We start from the raw sequence: 17423 nt of genomic DNA on the forward strand, positions 1-17423 counted from the left end.
TTGTCCCTTTCCCCCTCCCCAACTTACTGCATCAGGCCTGAACCTGGGGCCCATGTGCCCTCAGACCAGCTGAATTAGAGTCAGCAGCTCCTGTCCAGCCAGGGTGTGTCTGCTCTCCACTCACTGCTATTGCCTAGTCACCATCCAGGACCCCTGGTATTGTGGGAAGAGCGCCGGCCCAGCCATCAGAATAACTGGGTTAGCGTCATAACGCTGCTGAGACTTGCGCTGAGACTTGGGCAAACTGTCCCGAGCCGCTGTGTCCTGGTCTTCCTCTAAAATGGATGTAATACAGTTGACCTCTTAGGGTTATCAGGAAGCTCGGTTAAGACAATAATATGCAAAAGTGCCCAGAGTCCGCTGTCTGGGACTTAGCGGGTGGTCAGTGCATGTCAGACCACCCGCCCTCTGAGTAACTGTGACGAGAGAGGCATTTTGGGCAGCCCCTATTTAGCATATGGTAATTTGGCTGGGGTTTTGTCCACTGAGTCTTCTATTTTGGACTCAGCCCATGTTAATGGCAGAAGAGATGAATGGAGAAGAGTGGCACTTGGCTGGGGGACACAGGAAGGCCTGGCAGCCGGTCTGCTGGAGCTGGAGGTGACTGCAGACGTTCAGCGGTGGCTGTGAGGGTGGGCATCAGATCATTTGACGTTATTATTCTGGAGAAAGCTCAGCCTGGCCTCAACAAAACTGATCTTTCGATAGCTTCTGGATTTAATAGTCAGGTAAGATATTAAGCAGCCATTGGTTACCAGGCAGGTGACATTTCTGAGCTCTTTTCCGCCCTATTAAAATTATTATTTTTAATTGCCTTAAAATAGTACATATGAATAATATTAAAAACCTTAAAAACTTAATTAGCACTATTAAGCTTGTAAAGCAATATATCATTTCCCTGTCTCCTAACTAGCCATTTGCCAGGGCCCACAATTTTCAATTCTCCTAGTTGTTTCTTCTTCTCCTGACTCCCCCTCCCACATGTTTCTGAAAAGGGAAGTGTATACAGTTATTTCTTTTTTTATAAATTTATTTATTTATTTTTGGCTGCGTTGGGTCTTCGTTGCTGTGTGCGGGCTTTTCTCTAGTTGCAGCGAGCGGGGGCTACTCTTTGTTGCCGTGTGCAGGCTTCTCGTTGCGGTGGCTTCTCCTCTTGCAGAGCACAGGCTCTAGGCACACGGGCTTCTGTAGTTGTGGCACACGGGGTCAGTAGTTGTGGCTCACAGGCTCTAGAGTGCAGACTCAGTAGTTGTGGCACACGGGCTTAGTTGCTCTGCGGCATGTGGGATCTTCCCAGACCAGGGCTCGAACCTGTGTCCCCTGCATTGGTAGGCAGATTCTTAACCACTGCACCGCCAGGGAAGTCCTACAGTTATTTCTTGATGTGTCAGGTTTTATTTGTTTTGTTTTGTTTTTGTTTTTGTTGGCCGCACCACACGGCTTGTTGGATCTTAGTTCCCCGACCAGGGATTGAACCTGCGCCCTCGGCAATGAGAATGCAGAGTCTTAATCACCGGACCACCGGGGAATTCCCTTGATGTGTCAGTTTTAGATATTAGCTTTTGACTTCCTACCACAGAAGAATAAGTTATATCTCCCTTCTGTCCCCTTCCCCCATATCCTTAATATAGTTTTATCACAATTTACATATTATTAATATCTAAATATGATTCACCCCTGAGTCATGTAATGTGCTATGATTATGTTTTCTTTGTTTGCTTAGTTTTCTTAGTACCTCTTACCAATTTTTTTTGCAAATTTCTGGCGGAGCTCTAAAACCTTTACAATATGTTCAAATACAGCAGGTAACTTATCAATTCTATTTTCTTCTTAAAAAGTCCCTTCTGAGGCTTCCTCCCTGCTCTAGCAGGGCCTGAATCCTGGGCCAGCTGCACCTCTGTCATCCTGGCCTTTCCCTGAGCCACAGCCTGGGAATTCCCTTCCCCATGCTCCTGTTTTGGTGGATCCCATGTCTTCTCTTTTGAGATGGGTAGATATAGATTTTTTAAAAACTTTGCATACTTGAAAATGCCTTTATAGTCTACCTTCACCCTTTCTTGAGAATTTGGCTCAGGATAGAATTCAAAGTTGGGAAAAATATTCCATCAGAGTTTTAAATAGTGCTCTATCGTTTTGAGCATTCAGTGTTCTTTCAAGAAGTCTAAGTCACTTTTATTCTTGATTCTTTGTATGGAACCTACGAGAGCTTCTCTCTGGATGTTCTCAGGGTCTCCTTTTTGTCCCTGGTGATCTGAAATTTCACAACAATGTTCACATTGTGGGATTTGTCCCACTTGTTATTCTGAGCACCAAGTAGGCCTTTTCAAGAGGGACAGTCGCATCCCCTGGTTCTGAGAAATTTTTCTTTTGATAACTTTCTTCACTTTTCTCTTTCTCTCCGGGACTCCTATTAGCTGGCTGTTGTAATTCCTGGATTGCTCCTCAAATTTTCTTCTTTTTTCTCTTCTTGATATTTTTGTTCTACTTTCTAGGAGATCTTTAATTTTTTCTTCTAATCCTTCTATAGGGTTCTTTTTAAATTTCAGCTTTCATATTTTAATTTTTTAAGAATTTTACTTTGGTCTTTTGTTGTAGGAACCTGTTCTTATTTCATGGATGCTTTTCTTACCTCCCTGAGGAAATTAATGATAAGATATTCTAACTTCTCTGTTGTTCCCTGTATTATCTTTGCTTCCCTCAGGTTCCTTTTCCCTTGTTTGTTTGATCTGGTGTATTTATTTCATACTAGAGGCTTTCCTGAGATGGCCGGTGATCCTTGGCTGACTTTTCTTATTTAATAGTGGAATATTGAAAAGCCACTTGGATATTCTGTCAGCTGGTGGGCTTTATGCTTGGTTGACTAGGCAGTGGCTTAGTCATTTCATTTGGAGATCTTCAAATGCCAGAATCTATAGGTCTTTTCACTTGGGCCGGTCAGTTTGGCTGGAGAGGAATCCTTCAGTCTCCTGCTGAGGGGATTTAGACTTGGCTGCCAGTGTCCTGGGAACTGGGGTGCAGAGGTGGTGAAAGTTTGAGATCTCTCTTTTCACAGTATAGACTTTCACCTGACAGCACCTCCTCTGCTGTTACTGGTGCCCTTTTCCAGAGAAGAAATTTATCTGCTTTAGTCCAAATAGGGATGTGCTGTGGGCTGTGGAATTAAGATGGGGATCTGGGAGCCTATTTGTTATACAGACTCTCAATCAATCTTCCTATTTTTAACTCCATCCTCACCTCTGCCTCTAGACTAACTTTAGTACCTCCAGTTCCTGAGCCTCTCTGGGATTCTGTGGCTCAGATGAGCTTACCACTTGTTGGCATCACTCTGCAGACTGCTAGGTTTTTTTAAAAAAATAAATTTAATTTATTTTATTTTTATTTGGCTGTGTTGGGTCTTCGTTGCTGCGTGCAGGTTTCTCTAGTTGTGGCGAGCAGGAGCTACTCTTTGTTGTGGTGCGCAGGCTACTTGTTGCAGTGGCTTCTCTTGCTGTGGAACATGGGCTCTAGAGCGCGTGGTCTTCAGCAGCTGTGGCACGTGGGCTCAGTAGTTGTGGCTCGCGGGCTCTAGAGCTCAGGCTCGGTAGCTGTGGCACACGGGCATAGTTGCTCCGCGGCATGTGGGATCTTCCCAGACCAGGGCTCAAACCCGTGTCCCCAGCATTGGCAGGCGGATTCTTAACCACTGCACCACCAGGGAAGCCCCACTGCTAGGGTTTAACTTTCTGCTATGCCAGTTACTGTTCCTCCATTGACATGCCACTTCCAGAAGATTTGACATCTTTCATCTATTGTCTTTTATTTGTCCTTAAGGATTTATACTTTAAAAAAATTATTTACTCTCATTTTAATGAGTTTTGGTGAGGAAACAGAGATAAACATACATGTTCTATCTGTCATATTTAATCAGAATTAAGTTTACCGCCCCCCCTCCCCACCCCCGAGGCTTTACAGAGGTAGCTATGGAAGTGAAATCAGTTTCTGGATGCGTAAGTGCTAACCGTTGAATGAATGTTGAATAACATTTGTGTATTACTTGGAATTCATGCATGATATACAGAAATAGAAGGCCATTAGCCTGTTGTTCTTCATCTCTATAGATATGATTTAACAACTGTGGCTGCTTTTTCATGTAACTATGACAGGTCTTTCTCCTTTCAAGGAAAGGTAAACTTCTAATCTGAGTTACTTGGCAGTTGCCAGGAGGAAGTCATTGGTCTGCGGCAAGGGAATGGGTGGCATGGGCAACGTTTACCCTCTCTTGCTTTGCCCATTACACACGGTGAATAGAGACGGTTCAGGATAAAGGAAGGAACATCCCCCTTTGCTGTGTTCTGCATTCACATCTAGGCTGCTGGATGTGGTCATACTTGCAGGTCACTGGCTGTCGATCAACAGGAGCTTTTAGTGGCTTCAAATCTGCCACTGAAAAGGCTCAGCAGGTTGGCAGAGACATCTTTCCCCTTCTCTCACCCTGTCAGGCTTCCTCGGGAGATGTCACTTATTTAGATGGGTGCGGGGAGGAGCTGCCCCTGTTCTCCCTCTAACTCACCTGCAGGTGGCAGAGGCTTGGGATATGACCATAAGGACCCCACACGCTTCCTGACTTTCATGAATTTTTGTCAAGTATTAACACTGCACCAATACCCCTTTCTTCCCAGCTGTGTGAGCACTTCTTTAGGAAGCTAACTGCCTTTTTCTTACCTCCTTGGCAGAAACGTGTGCTGTCAACAACGGAGGCTGTGATCGCACCTGTAAGGATACTTCGACAGGTGTTCATTGCAGTTGTCCCGTCGGATTCAGTCTCCAGTTGGATGGGAAGACCTGTAAAGGTAGCCTGTGCCTCTCCATGCAGCTAATGTGTGGGAGTAAAGGCAGCTCTTCCCCTCCACACCTCCTGAGTGACTCCAGTTTTGCTTATGATTCATATTGATCAAAAGGAAGCTTTTCTTCCCTGGGCTAGTAGAAGGTTGTAACTGAGTAAGCTTAATTAGAACCAGCTTAATTTCACTAACTGTTGAGAAGGTCAGCTTCTACAAACATCAAATGATCCATTTCAGGCAGTGGCCTTATTAGAAGAAAGCAGTTGTTCAAGGGAACATTCATTTGCAGGAGATAATATCATCATATCATAAATAACAGTCCAGAGATTATTATATAAATAGCAGCCAAGATTGTTATCCAGAGAACAATGAATAACTGTACGATTAACTTGTACTGATGAATAGAGACCCCGATAACCTAGTATTTCATGGGCCAGAGTACAAAGGCTTAGTTCTTTAACGTGATAAAAAAGTAGATAACCAGTTACCAGTTGAAACTGAGAAAAGATAAAATTAATTGAGTGTCAGAAATCACTTAAAAGCATTGAGGCTATTTGATTGTGGTGTAATTTGCCAAAACAAATATTCTAGTTCCTTCTAACTTTAATCATTAAACTGGAATGGGAAGTATAGGAAAGGAAGCCATCTTATCTTGAGAGACTTGTGCAAGGATGAGAATATAATAGGACATCACCGTTCTTTCCCATAGCTTGTTTCCTTAATGCTAGTCAAGGGAGGGACAGTGTAAGTCAGAGTTCTCCAGGGGACCAGGCACTTGTCTTTCAAAATGGGTTAAGCCAGACAAGAGAACGTGTGTAAGTTTAAAAACATCAACAAACATCCTTAAATGCTTTTACGGGTCTGTTTTGTTTCAGAGAATAATGAAGCACACACAATAGCACTTCAGGGATTTGTGGATAACGAGGCAAGTATCGCTGTCTGATTTGCCGATGCTTGACTGTTACAGATATTGATGAGTGCCAGACGCGCAATGGAGGTTGCGATCATTTCTGCAAAAACACCGTGGGCAGTTTTGACTGCAGCTGCAAAAAGGGATTTAAATTATTAACAGATGAGAAGTCTTGCCAAGGTATGTGCTGAAACATAGCTAGCTGTGCTGTGTAATGCCCGCTGGTTGGATTGGAGAAGACGAAACCCTGCTTGGACAGAGACTGGCTCGCTGGGCTTCTCTACGGAGTCATTAATCCAACCTCCACCCTGTGCTTCACTTATTTCATCTGTTAAGTAAAATAAAAACACTGAGGTAGCTCACAGGTATATTTTGGAAATTAAGCTGTTAATGATTAGAGAACACCTTAGTGAACCCATGTGGTGTGATTACAGCGTAGCTCGCTGCTAGAAATGGAATGGATCACAGAATGCAACCAGGGTTGCATTAGGGTGTTGAAATTATGAATAATTTTCCCTTTCTAAAATTCCCTTTAATGTTATGGATTTTCTAACAAAATTTGGTGACAAAAAGTTGTTGATTTAGTTAACATACCTTTTCTCAGCAAAGAGTTGGGGTCAACCAGTTGGTCCCTTCCTTATAGGCCTTGTTCGAATGACCAGCCTTTGGTGTTTGGGGAAAGGGTAAGGGTGAGGGAGGGAGGGGATTAAGTGGAGGAAAGGCTGGGCAGTCCTTGGGCAGGATTTCAGACCCCTTCACAGACACATCCTTCCCGTATAAGGGGCGCAGCAAGGGAACTTCTCTGGGTAGCAGCTGTTGATATTAATACGTGTTTTGCACAGCGCTAAGCTGTTTTGGGTTGGGGGCATCATTTATATTTGCAGCTGAGCGCATTTTATGCCCCACTGACATATAGAAAGAAACTCTCAGGAAAGATGTACTGTCATTTATTTCTGATCCATTGCTGAGAATAAGAACAGCCTAACTTATTTTGTTAGAAATCCCAGAATTAAATCAAAATCAGAAAATAGTATCTGATTTCACTTCATATAATAAAGATGCACCATTACCTTTCTATAATCTTATGGTGTGAATTAGATTTCTCTCTTGTTTTTTTCTTCTTGGTACGTAATTTGTCAGACACTTCACACCCCTTTAAATTCAGCGAGTTCACTCTAGATGACTACTGCACAGTTTTCTTCTGTTTGACTTGGAAGGAAAATTTGCCGTTCCACATAATGTTTCATAATGTATAGAGCAAGAAATACTATTTAAGCTGTGTCAACACATTAAAAAGGAATTAGAAAAGCGATCTGCTTATTTTTGACAAAGCAAAAGCCTGTTGTGAGCAGCCAAAGTCAGCTACTGAATGAGCCCACTTTCTCGGTAACTGGCTGATCTTAACAAAAGAATTCATAGAATGATATCAATTACTACAGAAGAAGTGGACTTTTTCTCATTTTTCACTGATCAGTCTTGGTAGAACAAATATTTACCCAGAACAAACTTACTAAAGAAATTGTCAGGACTTCTGGGGAAAGTTACGGATGAAGAGGTTTTGTAAGATTTTGCCCTCTTTTATTTCATGTTTTTCATTCCTCCAGTCCCTTCCAAATGTTTGTTTTTTGTTAACATAGTTTCTCGTGGCATGTTTGGTGTTGAAAAGGGATCTAGCAATGGTCTAGTTGGCTTCCACTGAGTCCTGTGCTGGTCCTGGTTTATCCATTTGGAGATACAAGTCATAACTCTGTTAAAATCTTCCAAAGAGTTGAGGAAGTGAAGCACTGAGATTCTAGTGTACAGGAAAGATGTAAGCACCAGACCAGGGAAGAAGAGCTGATTAGACTGACAAATACAGCCTCCTGAGGCTAGTTTCCATGACCTCAACTGCAGCCAAGGATGCCTTCATGCTGAACCGGGAAGGGAGGGAACCATGGGGGAGGAACTGGAACTGAACCTTGGGGGAGGAACAAAGCCAAGGGACTGGCCAAGAGGATCCTGTTTGGTGCTTAAGCACCACATTTCAGTGTCTGCGATAGAAAATTTCTGAGGATGTTAATGTTAATGCATTCTTTTAGTGCAGAGGGCATTAAAACCCAGGATCAACTGGCCTCCTGGGGCCAGAAGATGAATTCTGGCAAGACCCAAAAGAGATAGGAGCTAGATTTATCTCCAGCTTACGTGTTTTCTCCTTTTAATTGGCCATAGCTTATAAAATTACTATTGCTCCTTTACCAGTTAGTAATAGAACAGTAATAATGCACAGGCAGCACCCTAATAGTTTACAAACCCCTTTTAGTTATGTTATCTCATTTGACTTCATTTAAATATTTTAGATTATTCAGCCCTGCAGATAAGCATGGGTGAGAGAGACCAACTGAGCTTTTAGGCAAGTGCAATGTGCGACAGAATTTGGAAATAAGGGTCCTGGCTGTGAGTATACTTATTGTGGGCTGCTCAACATTTTGTTTAACACAGGTGAGCAGGGAGAACTGGTAGATAATTCTCACGTTGTTGTTTTTGTTATTGGTCAGCAACTGGTGTTCTTATAAGTGTGTTCTTCTCTCCACGGTCCCTCAGAGTTGGTTTCAGCTCCCCTCTCCCTTTGACAATTACAGATGTGGATGAATGCTCTTTGGATAGGACCTGTGACCACAGCTGCATCAACCACCCTGGCACGTTTGCATGTGCTTGCAACAAAGGGTACACCCTCTATGGCTTTACCCACTGTGGAGGTGAGTGGAATCCCTCTAGAGTCGGATGAGGCTGGGCCTTATTCCTAAGGTTTCCCCAGATCAGGGCCAGTTTTTCTACCTTGGGGGCTGAACCGGACATACCAGGCCCTGTACAGTAGTAGGGAGTCCATCGACTTGAGGGAAGCAGCTGCTATGGGAGATCGTCCCACATTGATCCCTTTAACTCGTCACGTGTGAAATGGAGTAGAGAGAAGAGCTGAGCTCTTTCAGTTGTGAATTGTTTATGGACTTTATTGATACAGTTGTACTCAGACAGTGGGTGGGTCTCTCAGGAGCTGGTGCCCTGTCCGCTGGAACTTCCCAAGATAGTGAAGTCATGGCCCTCGGAGAGGCTTGGCAGTACACCAACCGATTCCACAGCTCTGCTGTGCATAGGAACTGGCTGCGGAGCTTGGTTTGAGCTCTTTGAGCTGGTCTTTGTGCGGGTCTCTGAGCTGGAAGTGGGACCATGGACTCTGTCTCCCTGCTCTGAGCCCTTGCAGCAACGTGTTCTGATGTCTCATGACCTTACAGCTAAGTAAACTATGGCTTAAGTCAGATTTGGCGTCACTCTGCTGTCTCTAATCATCAGATTCATTCAGCAATCTTTGAGAATACAGATTCTGATTCTAAAAGTCTAGGGCTTCAAGGTGTTGGGGATCTGAGGATGTGGGAACCACTGGCTTTAGTACTTCCTGCCCCATCCTTGTTTCCTGTGTCCTTAAGAAGAATGGATAGTAGTGATTTGCTGTAGATAGTGTTGTTTCTCTTCTCCTTTTTGACACATCCCTGGCATGGCTGAACACATGGCCTTCCAGTCCATCAAGAAACCCCAAGGAAATATTCCCTGAATATGGACGTGTATTTGGGTTTTAGTTGGAGTCACCTTCTGACCTGGACTCAGTCTCACGTTGATGGGGATTAGTGCAAGTCATTTTTCTTATCTATATCCCAACTATATGAACCGCCAAGTGGGGAATCCTAATTCTCTCTGTCTCTCTTGGGATGTAGCCCAGGAGGATGGTGGAGTTTTAAACTAGAAGCCTGTGCAGTGTCTGAATTTGACACCTGAAAATAGAGTGTGACCCCTTCTGAGTGCCCTTACTGGCGGAAATGTTTGGTCCATGCTGGTGAGGCTCGTGCCAGGAAGACCACTGAGTGGGGAGTGGGTCAGCTCGTGCCAAGTGCACGTTCTGAAGGCGGTCAGCACCTTCCCTTAGTTCAGTGAGCTTCAGCCGTGCGACTCACCTCCTGCTCCTTCTTTGATGGAGGGATAGTGTCAGCCACGTCAGCAAAGGGCTGCTGTGACAGGAGAGCGTTTTGCTCCACAGACACGAATGAGTGCAGCGTCAACAACGGAGGCTGTCAGCAGGTCTGCGTGAACACCGTGGGCAGCTACGAATGCCGGTGCCACTCTGCGCACAAGCTCCACTGGAATAAAAAAGACTGTGTGGGTAAGAGGCGCCGAGGCTCGGGCTCAGTGCGCGGGCTCACCGCTGGCCCAGCAGCACTCTCCCATGTCCCCCTGGTCGCAGTGGACCCGGAGTGCGGCTGACCAGTCATCCACTGCATTCTCCTCCCCCGAGCTGCAGCAGCCGTTCTTTAAATCCTTCAAAAACAGGAGATACTTTGCAGGCCCTTGGGCGTTTCCTTCTGTGCTTCTGCGTAGGTTGGAACTCATTTCGTTTTCCTGGTTGCTTTCCTGCATGAAAAGAATAGAGTACAAGGCGCTCCTTTACCCTGGGGGGAACAAACGTGGTGTCTGTGTTACGTGCTGGGCGTCGGCACTACCTTCTCTTCTTGGGGCCTTTGAGCATGGGACTCAGCTGTCCTTGTCACACCTTCTCTCTCTGTAAGTGTCTGTATTTTGTCCTGTCTAGAAGTGGAGGGGGTCCTGCCCACTAGCGTATCATCCCACGTGTCCCTGCAGTGTGGTAAGAGTGGTGGAGGAGACAGGTGCTTCCTCAGATGTCTCTCTGGCATTCACCTCTCTTCAGGTGAGTGGGTCCCAGGCCCTGGGGCAGGTCCTCATGCCAGGGCCAGGCCTTCCTGGCCTTCAGGTGTTAGATGGCTTCAAAGGGCTTCCAGGTCTTTGACCAGCTGCCCCCTCACCACTGGAGGCCCATGCTCTGAGATCCTGTATTCTGGGGGCTTTTCTAGTGGTTCACATAGAGTGGGGTTGCGGGTGACTTGAGCTGCCACCGGGAGAGACTGTAACCTTGCTTACCTGCTGACGATCCACGTTCTGTCTGTCAGGACTGCAAGAGGCCTATTCTGTCACCTGCGGCTCTTCCTCTCCTCTCAGGAGCAAACAGCAAAAATCAAATGACTCTGCTTTCGGGGGTAATTACCAAACCTGCGTGTTGTCTCTGGGGCTCACCGTGTTCAATGGGCTTCATTTGTGGGATACTGTTCTTGGGCGTTGGCTTTGTTTTCTTTTCTCCTAATCTCTTTGATGCCGCAAGCACGTTACAGATTGTTCTTACCTGTAGCCTTGGTGCCTGCGATCTGACTCGCCACATAACAGACACTTACTGAGTGTCCATTGTGTGCTGGAAGGCTCCATGCAGCCCTGGTGGGTCATCATATTGGGCAGAGGCCCACGTAGCTCTGGGACCAGGAGACGCAGGTCTTCCCAACTCCCTGTACCATACAGCACCTCAGAGGCTCGGCAGAAAATGTGGGCTTGGGAAACATGGCATCAGTGGAGACAGGGACATGACAAGGGGAGCAAGGATTCTGACCAGGGAAAGGGGCCCAAACCCTTTATCAAAAGACAAAGAAGGACATTTAAAGCTTTTAAGAGGCCTTGTCCTCCCAGATTTAGACAAACATCTGTGATGATGTCATGTGAACATCTGAATAAGGAAATGGTTCTTGATGTCCATATTATGTATATAAGCAAAGATAGAGATGCAAAGCATGATAATAACAGCTTGTGTGAATTGATGGAGCGGTTAAAACATGCCGGCCGCTGTGTTACATGTATTAGCTGATTTAATCCACACTACAGCCCTCTGGGGCAATTTTACTGTTATCCTCATTAACCAGATGAAGAAACTGAGGTTCAGAGAGGTGAAATAACATACCCAGAGTGACTCAGATAGGAAATAGTGGAGCCAGGATTTTGACCAGGCAGTTTGGGTCCAGAGTCTTAAGCATTATCCTTCACTGCCCCTCTTGTCTGATGTTTGGACCCAGCCAGAGGGGACTTCACGGTCTGTTTCACCAAAACTCGTAGTGATGATCACTTGGAGATTAAGGCCACCCTAAGGTGAGCAAGCAAATAGTTAACAGTTATTCAGTTCTTACTATGTACCAGACAGTAGGCTAAACACTTTTTGTTTTGCATTATCTCATTAATCCTCACAACAGCCCGGTAACGTAAGGACTGTAATTATGTCTATGTTACAGATGAGAAGACTGAGGCTTAGGGAGACTAAGTACCTTGCTCAAGTTCTCATCACAAGTCAAAGGGCTGGAATTTGAATCCTGGTCATTGGCTCCAGAGCCTAACATGATTAAGACTGACCATGGAAGGAGAACAGAATTTTCCATATGAGACCCTCAAAGTAGGACTTGCTCCCTCACAGACCCTGAAAATCCTAGCCACGTTTAGTGAGTGCCATCCTTGCCTGGAATGGTGGCTCCCTCAGCCCTGTCCTCCCAGGACAGGCTTATTTAGGAGAATCTGCCCTTCCATTTCCCTCAGCTGTCTTGCTCAAATTTGAACTGGGGGATTCTGGCCTTCCTTCTTGGAAAGGCACAGAAATGACCTCAGTTTTTATCTCACCGTTGAGGCTGTTTTGGGCCCTTCCTTTGTTATGTTTGAGCCCTGGATTCATCTCAGATGGAGCAATAAGTGTAACTCTTAGGAGGCTCCTGGTGCCCCCAGTCCAAGGGAATGGGCACTCCCCAATCCCAAACTTTCTTGGCCTCAGCATAAGAGAGGGGGCTCAGGGTGTACTTCCAGCAATGGACAGCTCTCCATTACCCACTGGTGTTTCCATTCCTTTGCCTCTGAAGGTAACATCTCTCACTTGTTTCTTTCTGAAGATGTCGCCACCATCAGGACAAGTGTAACCTTTAAGCTAAATGAAGGCAAGTGTAGTTTGAAAAAGGCTGATCTGTTTCCCGAGGGTCTGCGACCAGTACTACCAGGTATGGAATCAGATGGCTGGTGCAGGGAGCTTGCCTGCATGGTGGGAAAGGGGCCTGTAATTAGCCGAGCCATTCAGATGGGATCAAACAGTTCAGAATCTCTGTGGACTCTCTTCACAAGATGAAGAAGAGCCTCTCCTGGCACCTCCATATGCTTCTGGAGTTATTCTTCAGGGTTTCCTTTGCAGGGTACAAAGAGTGAAGCTCTGGGGAAAGCTGTGAGTTAATAGGAATCAATGAGGGCTTAAGATGCATTAGTACCTTGTGATCATACTGGGTTAAATTTTCTAGACCTTAGAGTTTCCTTAAAATAATCCAAAATCCGAATCCAAAGAAATGAAAAAAAGGTTTGGCTCAGAAAGGGTAATCTTTGATGAACAAAGATGTAATATCCAGCTTTCCTGCTGGATTTAGTTTTTGGAGGCAGTGATGCCATTTGGCTTCGGCAGAACAAATACTCTCCAAGTAGACCTGGCCTTATGAAAAGAGCAGAATCCAACATTCCTCTTTCTTCCCCAGCTCACATTTCCAGTATTATTTCATAGAATAATTTTAGAAAAAAAAAATCAGGAGTCATGTATTAGGGAGGGTTCTTTCCCCAATCTACCCTCAAATAAACTGTACAAACAAATAAATGCAAAATCACACTAGTCACATTTGAGTGCCTATTTTAAGTAACTAACCAAGATTAATTTGGGCACCTCCATTTGATGGAATATTATGCAGCTATTAATTATGGGTTTTCAAAGAATGTTTAATGACATTAGACAATGTTCTTGTTATAATGCTAAGATGGAAAGAGAGAGAGTAACATTGTGTATATCTAATGCGACCTAAATTGTATGAGAAAAAGCGTGAGCAGAAGAAAAACAAAGAAAACTCACCATGTCCTTATTAGTGGGTTATATGTGGGTGGAAGGATGATGAGTGATTTAAATTTTTGTCCTGCATTTTCCAAATTCCCCACAGTGAGCATTTATACTTTTAATCAGAGGGGAAAGCGTTATTTAAAAATAGATTTGGGGGCTTCCCTGGTGGCACAGTGGTAGAGAGTCTGCCTGCCGATGCAGGGAACACAGGTTCATGCCCCGGTCCGGGAGGATCCCACATGCCGCGGAGTAGCTGGGCCCGTGAGCCATGGCCGCTGAGCCTGTGTGTCCGGAGCCTGTGCTCCGCAATGGGAGAGGCCACAACAGTGAGAGGCCTGCGTACCGGAAAAAAAAAAAAATAGATTTGGTCTTTAGTTCACTTAGTGGTATTGTACTAATGTTAATTTCTTAGTTTTGATGAAGATACGTGTAAGTGTAAGATGTTAACATTAGGGGACACTGGATGAAGAGTATATGGGAACTCTGAGTACTCTCTTAGCAACTTTTCTATACGTCTAAGCTTATTTCAAAATAAAAAGTTTAAAAAATAGATACGGAAAAATGGAAAGGAAAACAGGTTCAGAATGGGCATCTGTTCAGTTTGAGATGTGAAGTTAGCCTTTTGAAAAGGTAAGATAGATCTTCAGGGAAAAATTAATTTGCCTTCTCCTTCCTTTGGTCCTGATGACCTGCTGATTTGAACATCCTTATAATGTTAGAGAAGAACACAATACAGATAATTCTTCAGTTCAATAAAGTAAGATTAGTTAATTGTGTGGATGGTATGTGGACCTGCTCTTTGGTTCTGGTTAACGATCATTAGTTAAAAGATTCACTGGAAGCCATGGAGGGAGGAGTGATGGCCAAAGTCAGGAATGAGGATGCACAAAGCCCTGCCTTACATAACACTTTCACTCCCATCCTACGTGCCTTCATGATATTGTTTGGTTCTGTTGATTCTTTGTGCCATTTATTGCTCCTGGTTATTTCAAACTGAGCCATCATTGTTGACGTGCTTTCCAGCTTTCCCTTTGGGTTGGAATTACTCCAAGGTCAGTTTGCCTGAAAGCAGGAGTTAATTTCCTTGCTACTCCTGTGCTCGTTCCTTACTTGAAGCCCCTCAGCCCCTGCTTGAGACATCATAGTCCAGCTTTAAAGAAACCAACTGTGAGAACATGAACGCACCTTAACAAATTACCAGTCAGGAATGCAAGACGATCTTTGGTCCCCATTTTCCACAGATGTGGCCGGTCAGTTGGAAACATCCAGCATTTATTCATGAAAATAAGTTTCAAGAGCTAAATTGTAAAGTTATATAGGTGGCAGTACTGGTTCTTCAGGATTAAAATGTCATCGTGCTGCAAGCTGAGGGCTTGCAGCGTCTTGACATATGGAGTTAATCATCTAGTCCCTTGAGAGATGTTCTAATGAAATGTTTACAGAGTTGTAGCGAATGTTCAGCTGAGTGCTTTGCCAGGATTTGGCTTCCGATAATTTTGTTTCTTCATACAGAGAAGCACAGCTCAGTAAAAGAGAGCTTCCGCTACGCAAACCTTACATGCAGCTCTGGCAAGCAAGTCCCGGGAGCCCCCGGACGACCGAGCACCCCTAAGGAAATGTTTATCACTGTTGAGTTTGAGCTTGAAACTAACCAAAAGGAGGTGACAGGTTGGTTTGAAAACAGTCTGTGGTGCCAGACTTCTTACGGCTTGCTCCTTATTTCTTTGCCTTTCACTTTTCATCATTCTTGCCGGGGGTGGGGGGGTGGCCAGAAATAGTGCAACCACTGAAGTATCTCCTGTTTTTTTTCACCCCCAAACTAAACTGAATTGTTTTGGAACCTGATGATTTTATCTGCTTCATCAAAACCCAAAGCTACCATTTTGGTCAACAAATTTCTGTTTGAATTGAATGCTGCCCAGCCTGCTAGGTGCCCAGCTCCAAGCCTCTCCCCATGCTGTGCACAGGGAGCTGTGGGTGTTTGTGGGTCCTGCAGTTGGTCTGGACATGCTCACATGCTGCAGCCTGACCCCTCCACTGCTGTCCCTCTCGTTTCTTCAGCCTCTTGTGATCCGAGTTGCATCATAAAGCGAACAGAGAAGCGGCTCCGGAAGGCCATCCGCACGCTCCGGAAGGCTGCCCACAGGGAGCAGTTTCACCTCCAGCTCTCAGGCGTGGACCTCGAAGTGGCTAAAAAGTCTCCCCAAACATCTGAACACTGGGCGGAGTCCTGTGGAGTGGGTCAGGGCCATGTAGGAAACCAGTGTGGTGAGTGGCCTGCTGGCCGGGACATTCTTGCTAACAACTGTCTTGAGCTCCAAAAACACTAAGGATAACCAAAAGCAAGTCTGGCCCATCCCTTCTCCCTAGGCTTCTTCCAGAGAACACCTGGGACACCCACGCTCATTTGAGAACTACATGTGGGTGTTGGCCTTGCCTACAGGATCAGGAGCCCCCCAGCACCTGGCATAGTGCCTGGCACTTAATAACTCTCTGTTGGGTTGAGGGACAGAATGGAAGAGGCAGGGTTGATGAGAAGAGGGAGTGTTGCCCCTTAAGGATCTGAGGGACTGTGGTCTTCAAAGCACTGTGGTCCCCCAGCTGGGGCAGGACTGCAAGTATAAAGCATCCATGAGCCTTCTCGACACTCCACTATCACAGTTCCCCTATCATCCCTCTGGTGTGACACATGGTGGCAATGAACAAACTCCTGTCCATAGTTTTGTGCAGAGGCAAGGCTGGGGGTCGCTCAGCTGCCTTATGAGATCCCTGAGCTATGGCCCAAGCTTTCTCGTAGTGTCAGTTCCAGTGTATGTTGGTGGTGGTGGTGGTGGCGGTGGTGGTGTGTGTGTGTATGCGTGTGTGTGCATGTATCAGAATTAAACTTGAGGCCTGGAACTTGAGCAATATCAATTCTATTCCTCTGATGAAGTTCCAGGCAAGAGGAATCTGTGCAAGACGTTCCAGGGTGGTCAGTCTTGAGATTTGTTTGTTGTGAGAGACTGTTCTGGGCAATTATGAGAGATTCTACCTAAAAAGTCTTAGATGGGGGGAAATTAGGGTCTCTCTTTATAGTAATGCTGTAACCATTTGTTGAATCCTCATCTGTCACAAGCGTAACGGTAAGCGTTATATCTGCATGACCTCATTCAGTCCTTCCAGTAATCTTACCAGGTAGGTATTATTATCTCCATTTTACAAATGAGCAAACTGGAGCTCAGAGGGAGAAGTGCTCTTGCCCAAGGTCCCATGGATGGTCCCACTCCAAAACCTGTGCTCTGGTCCCAGGAAAGGTGAATTTCGATAACCAGACCCCTCCAGAGTAAATTGATGTCCTTTCTGAAGTATCATTTGAATCTTGAGGCCTGAGAAATGATGCTTGAGCTAAGGAGTGATAAACCAGTGTTTCTGAAGAAGCAAAGCTGAGCCCAGAGGCACTTGTTCAGAAGAATTGTCAGCAATAGGTCCACAGCCCAACTCTGTTGCTTTGCCAAAACATAGTGAAAATCATGTGTAAAATCAGTGTAACTGTCCACCAGGGGCTGGTTCTCAGATAGTCTTGACTTTTATTCCAGCTGACTCTCCTAAGAAAAAAAAAAAAAAAAAACAAAATGGTAAGAACAACCCAGCTGGTTGGTTGGTTCTCACTGAAAATTCTAAGAGTTCCAGTTTCCATACCAAAATGGTGATGAGAGTTGGCTGTTGCCGCCCTGCTTTCCAGGGTGAGTTGCAGAAACTGTCAGGATAGGCGGGCCAGCCTCCTTCTGGCCTCTCAGAGCTGAATTGCACCCCTTCCCCCAACTTCTGTCCTGTGGGAAGAGGCCCTGCAGGCTCACCAGGGAGGTTTATGGGTCAGTTAAGCGTTCAGGAAAAGCTAGTGTCAAGGGCCCTGTGGAACAACTCCCAGTGAGAGTATTATTAGTACTAC

The 17423-nt window shown here is 45.3% G+C and overlaps 1 protein-coding gene across 1 annotated transcript in view; it reads left to right on the forward strand.

The window, feature by feature from the left end:
* The window catches only part of SCUBE2 (signal peptide, CUB domain and EGF like domain containing 2), a 57686-nt gene that overhangs the window by 14150 nt on the left and 26113 nt on the right, over positions 1-17423 (forward strand). Inside the window, exons 6-14 of the mRNA XM_024757037.1 lie at positions 4713-4829; positions 5788-5910; positions 8349-8465; positions 9797-9919; positions 10346-10462; positions 10722-10808; positions 12522-12626; positions 15008-15163; positions 15557-15763. Coding sequence (XP_024612805.1) covers positions 4713-4829; positions 5788-5910; positions 8349-8465; positions 9797-9919; positions 10346-10462; positions 10722-10808; positions 12522-12626; positions 15008-15163; positions 15557-15763 — 1152 coding nt within the window. The remainder of the gene's footprint in view (positions 1-4712; positions 4830-5787; positions 5911-8348; positions 8466-9796; positions 9920-10345; positions 10463-10721; positions 10809-12521; positions 12627-15007; positions 15164-15556; positions 15764-17423) is intronic.

The sequence above is a fragment of the Neophocaena asiaeorientalis genome, unplaced genomic scaffold (genome assembly GCF_003031525.2).
Source record: "Neophocaena asiaeorientalis asiaeorientalis breed wild unplaced genomic scaffold, Neophocaena_asiaeorientalis_V1.1 scaffold504, whole genome shotgun sequence".
Lineage (NCBI taxonomy): Eukaryota > Metazoa > Chordata > Mammalia > Artiodactyla > Phocoenidae > Neophocaena > Neophocaena asiaeorientalis.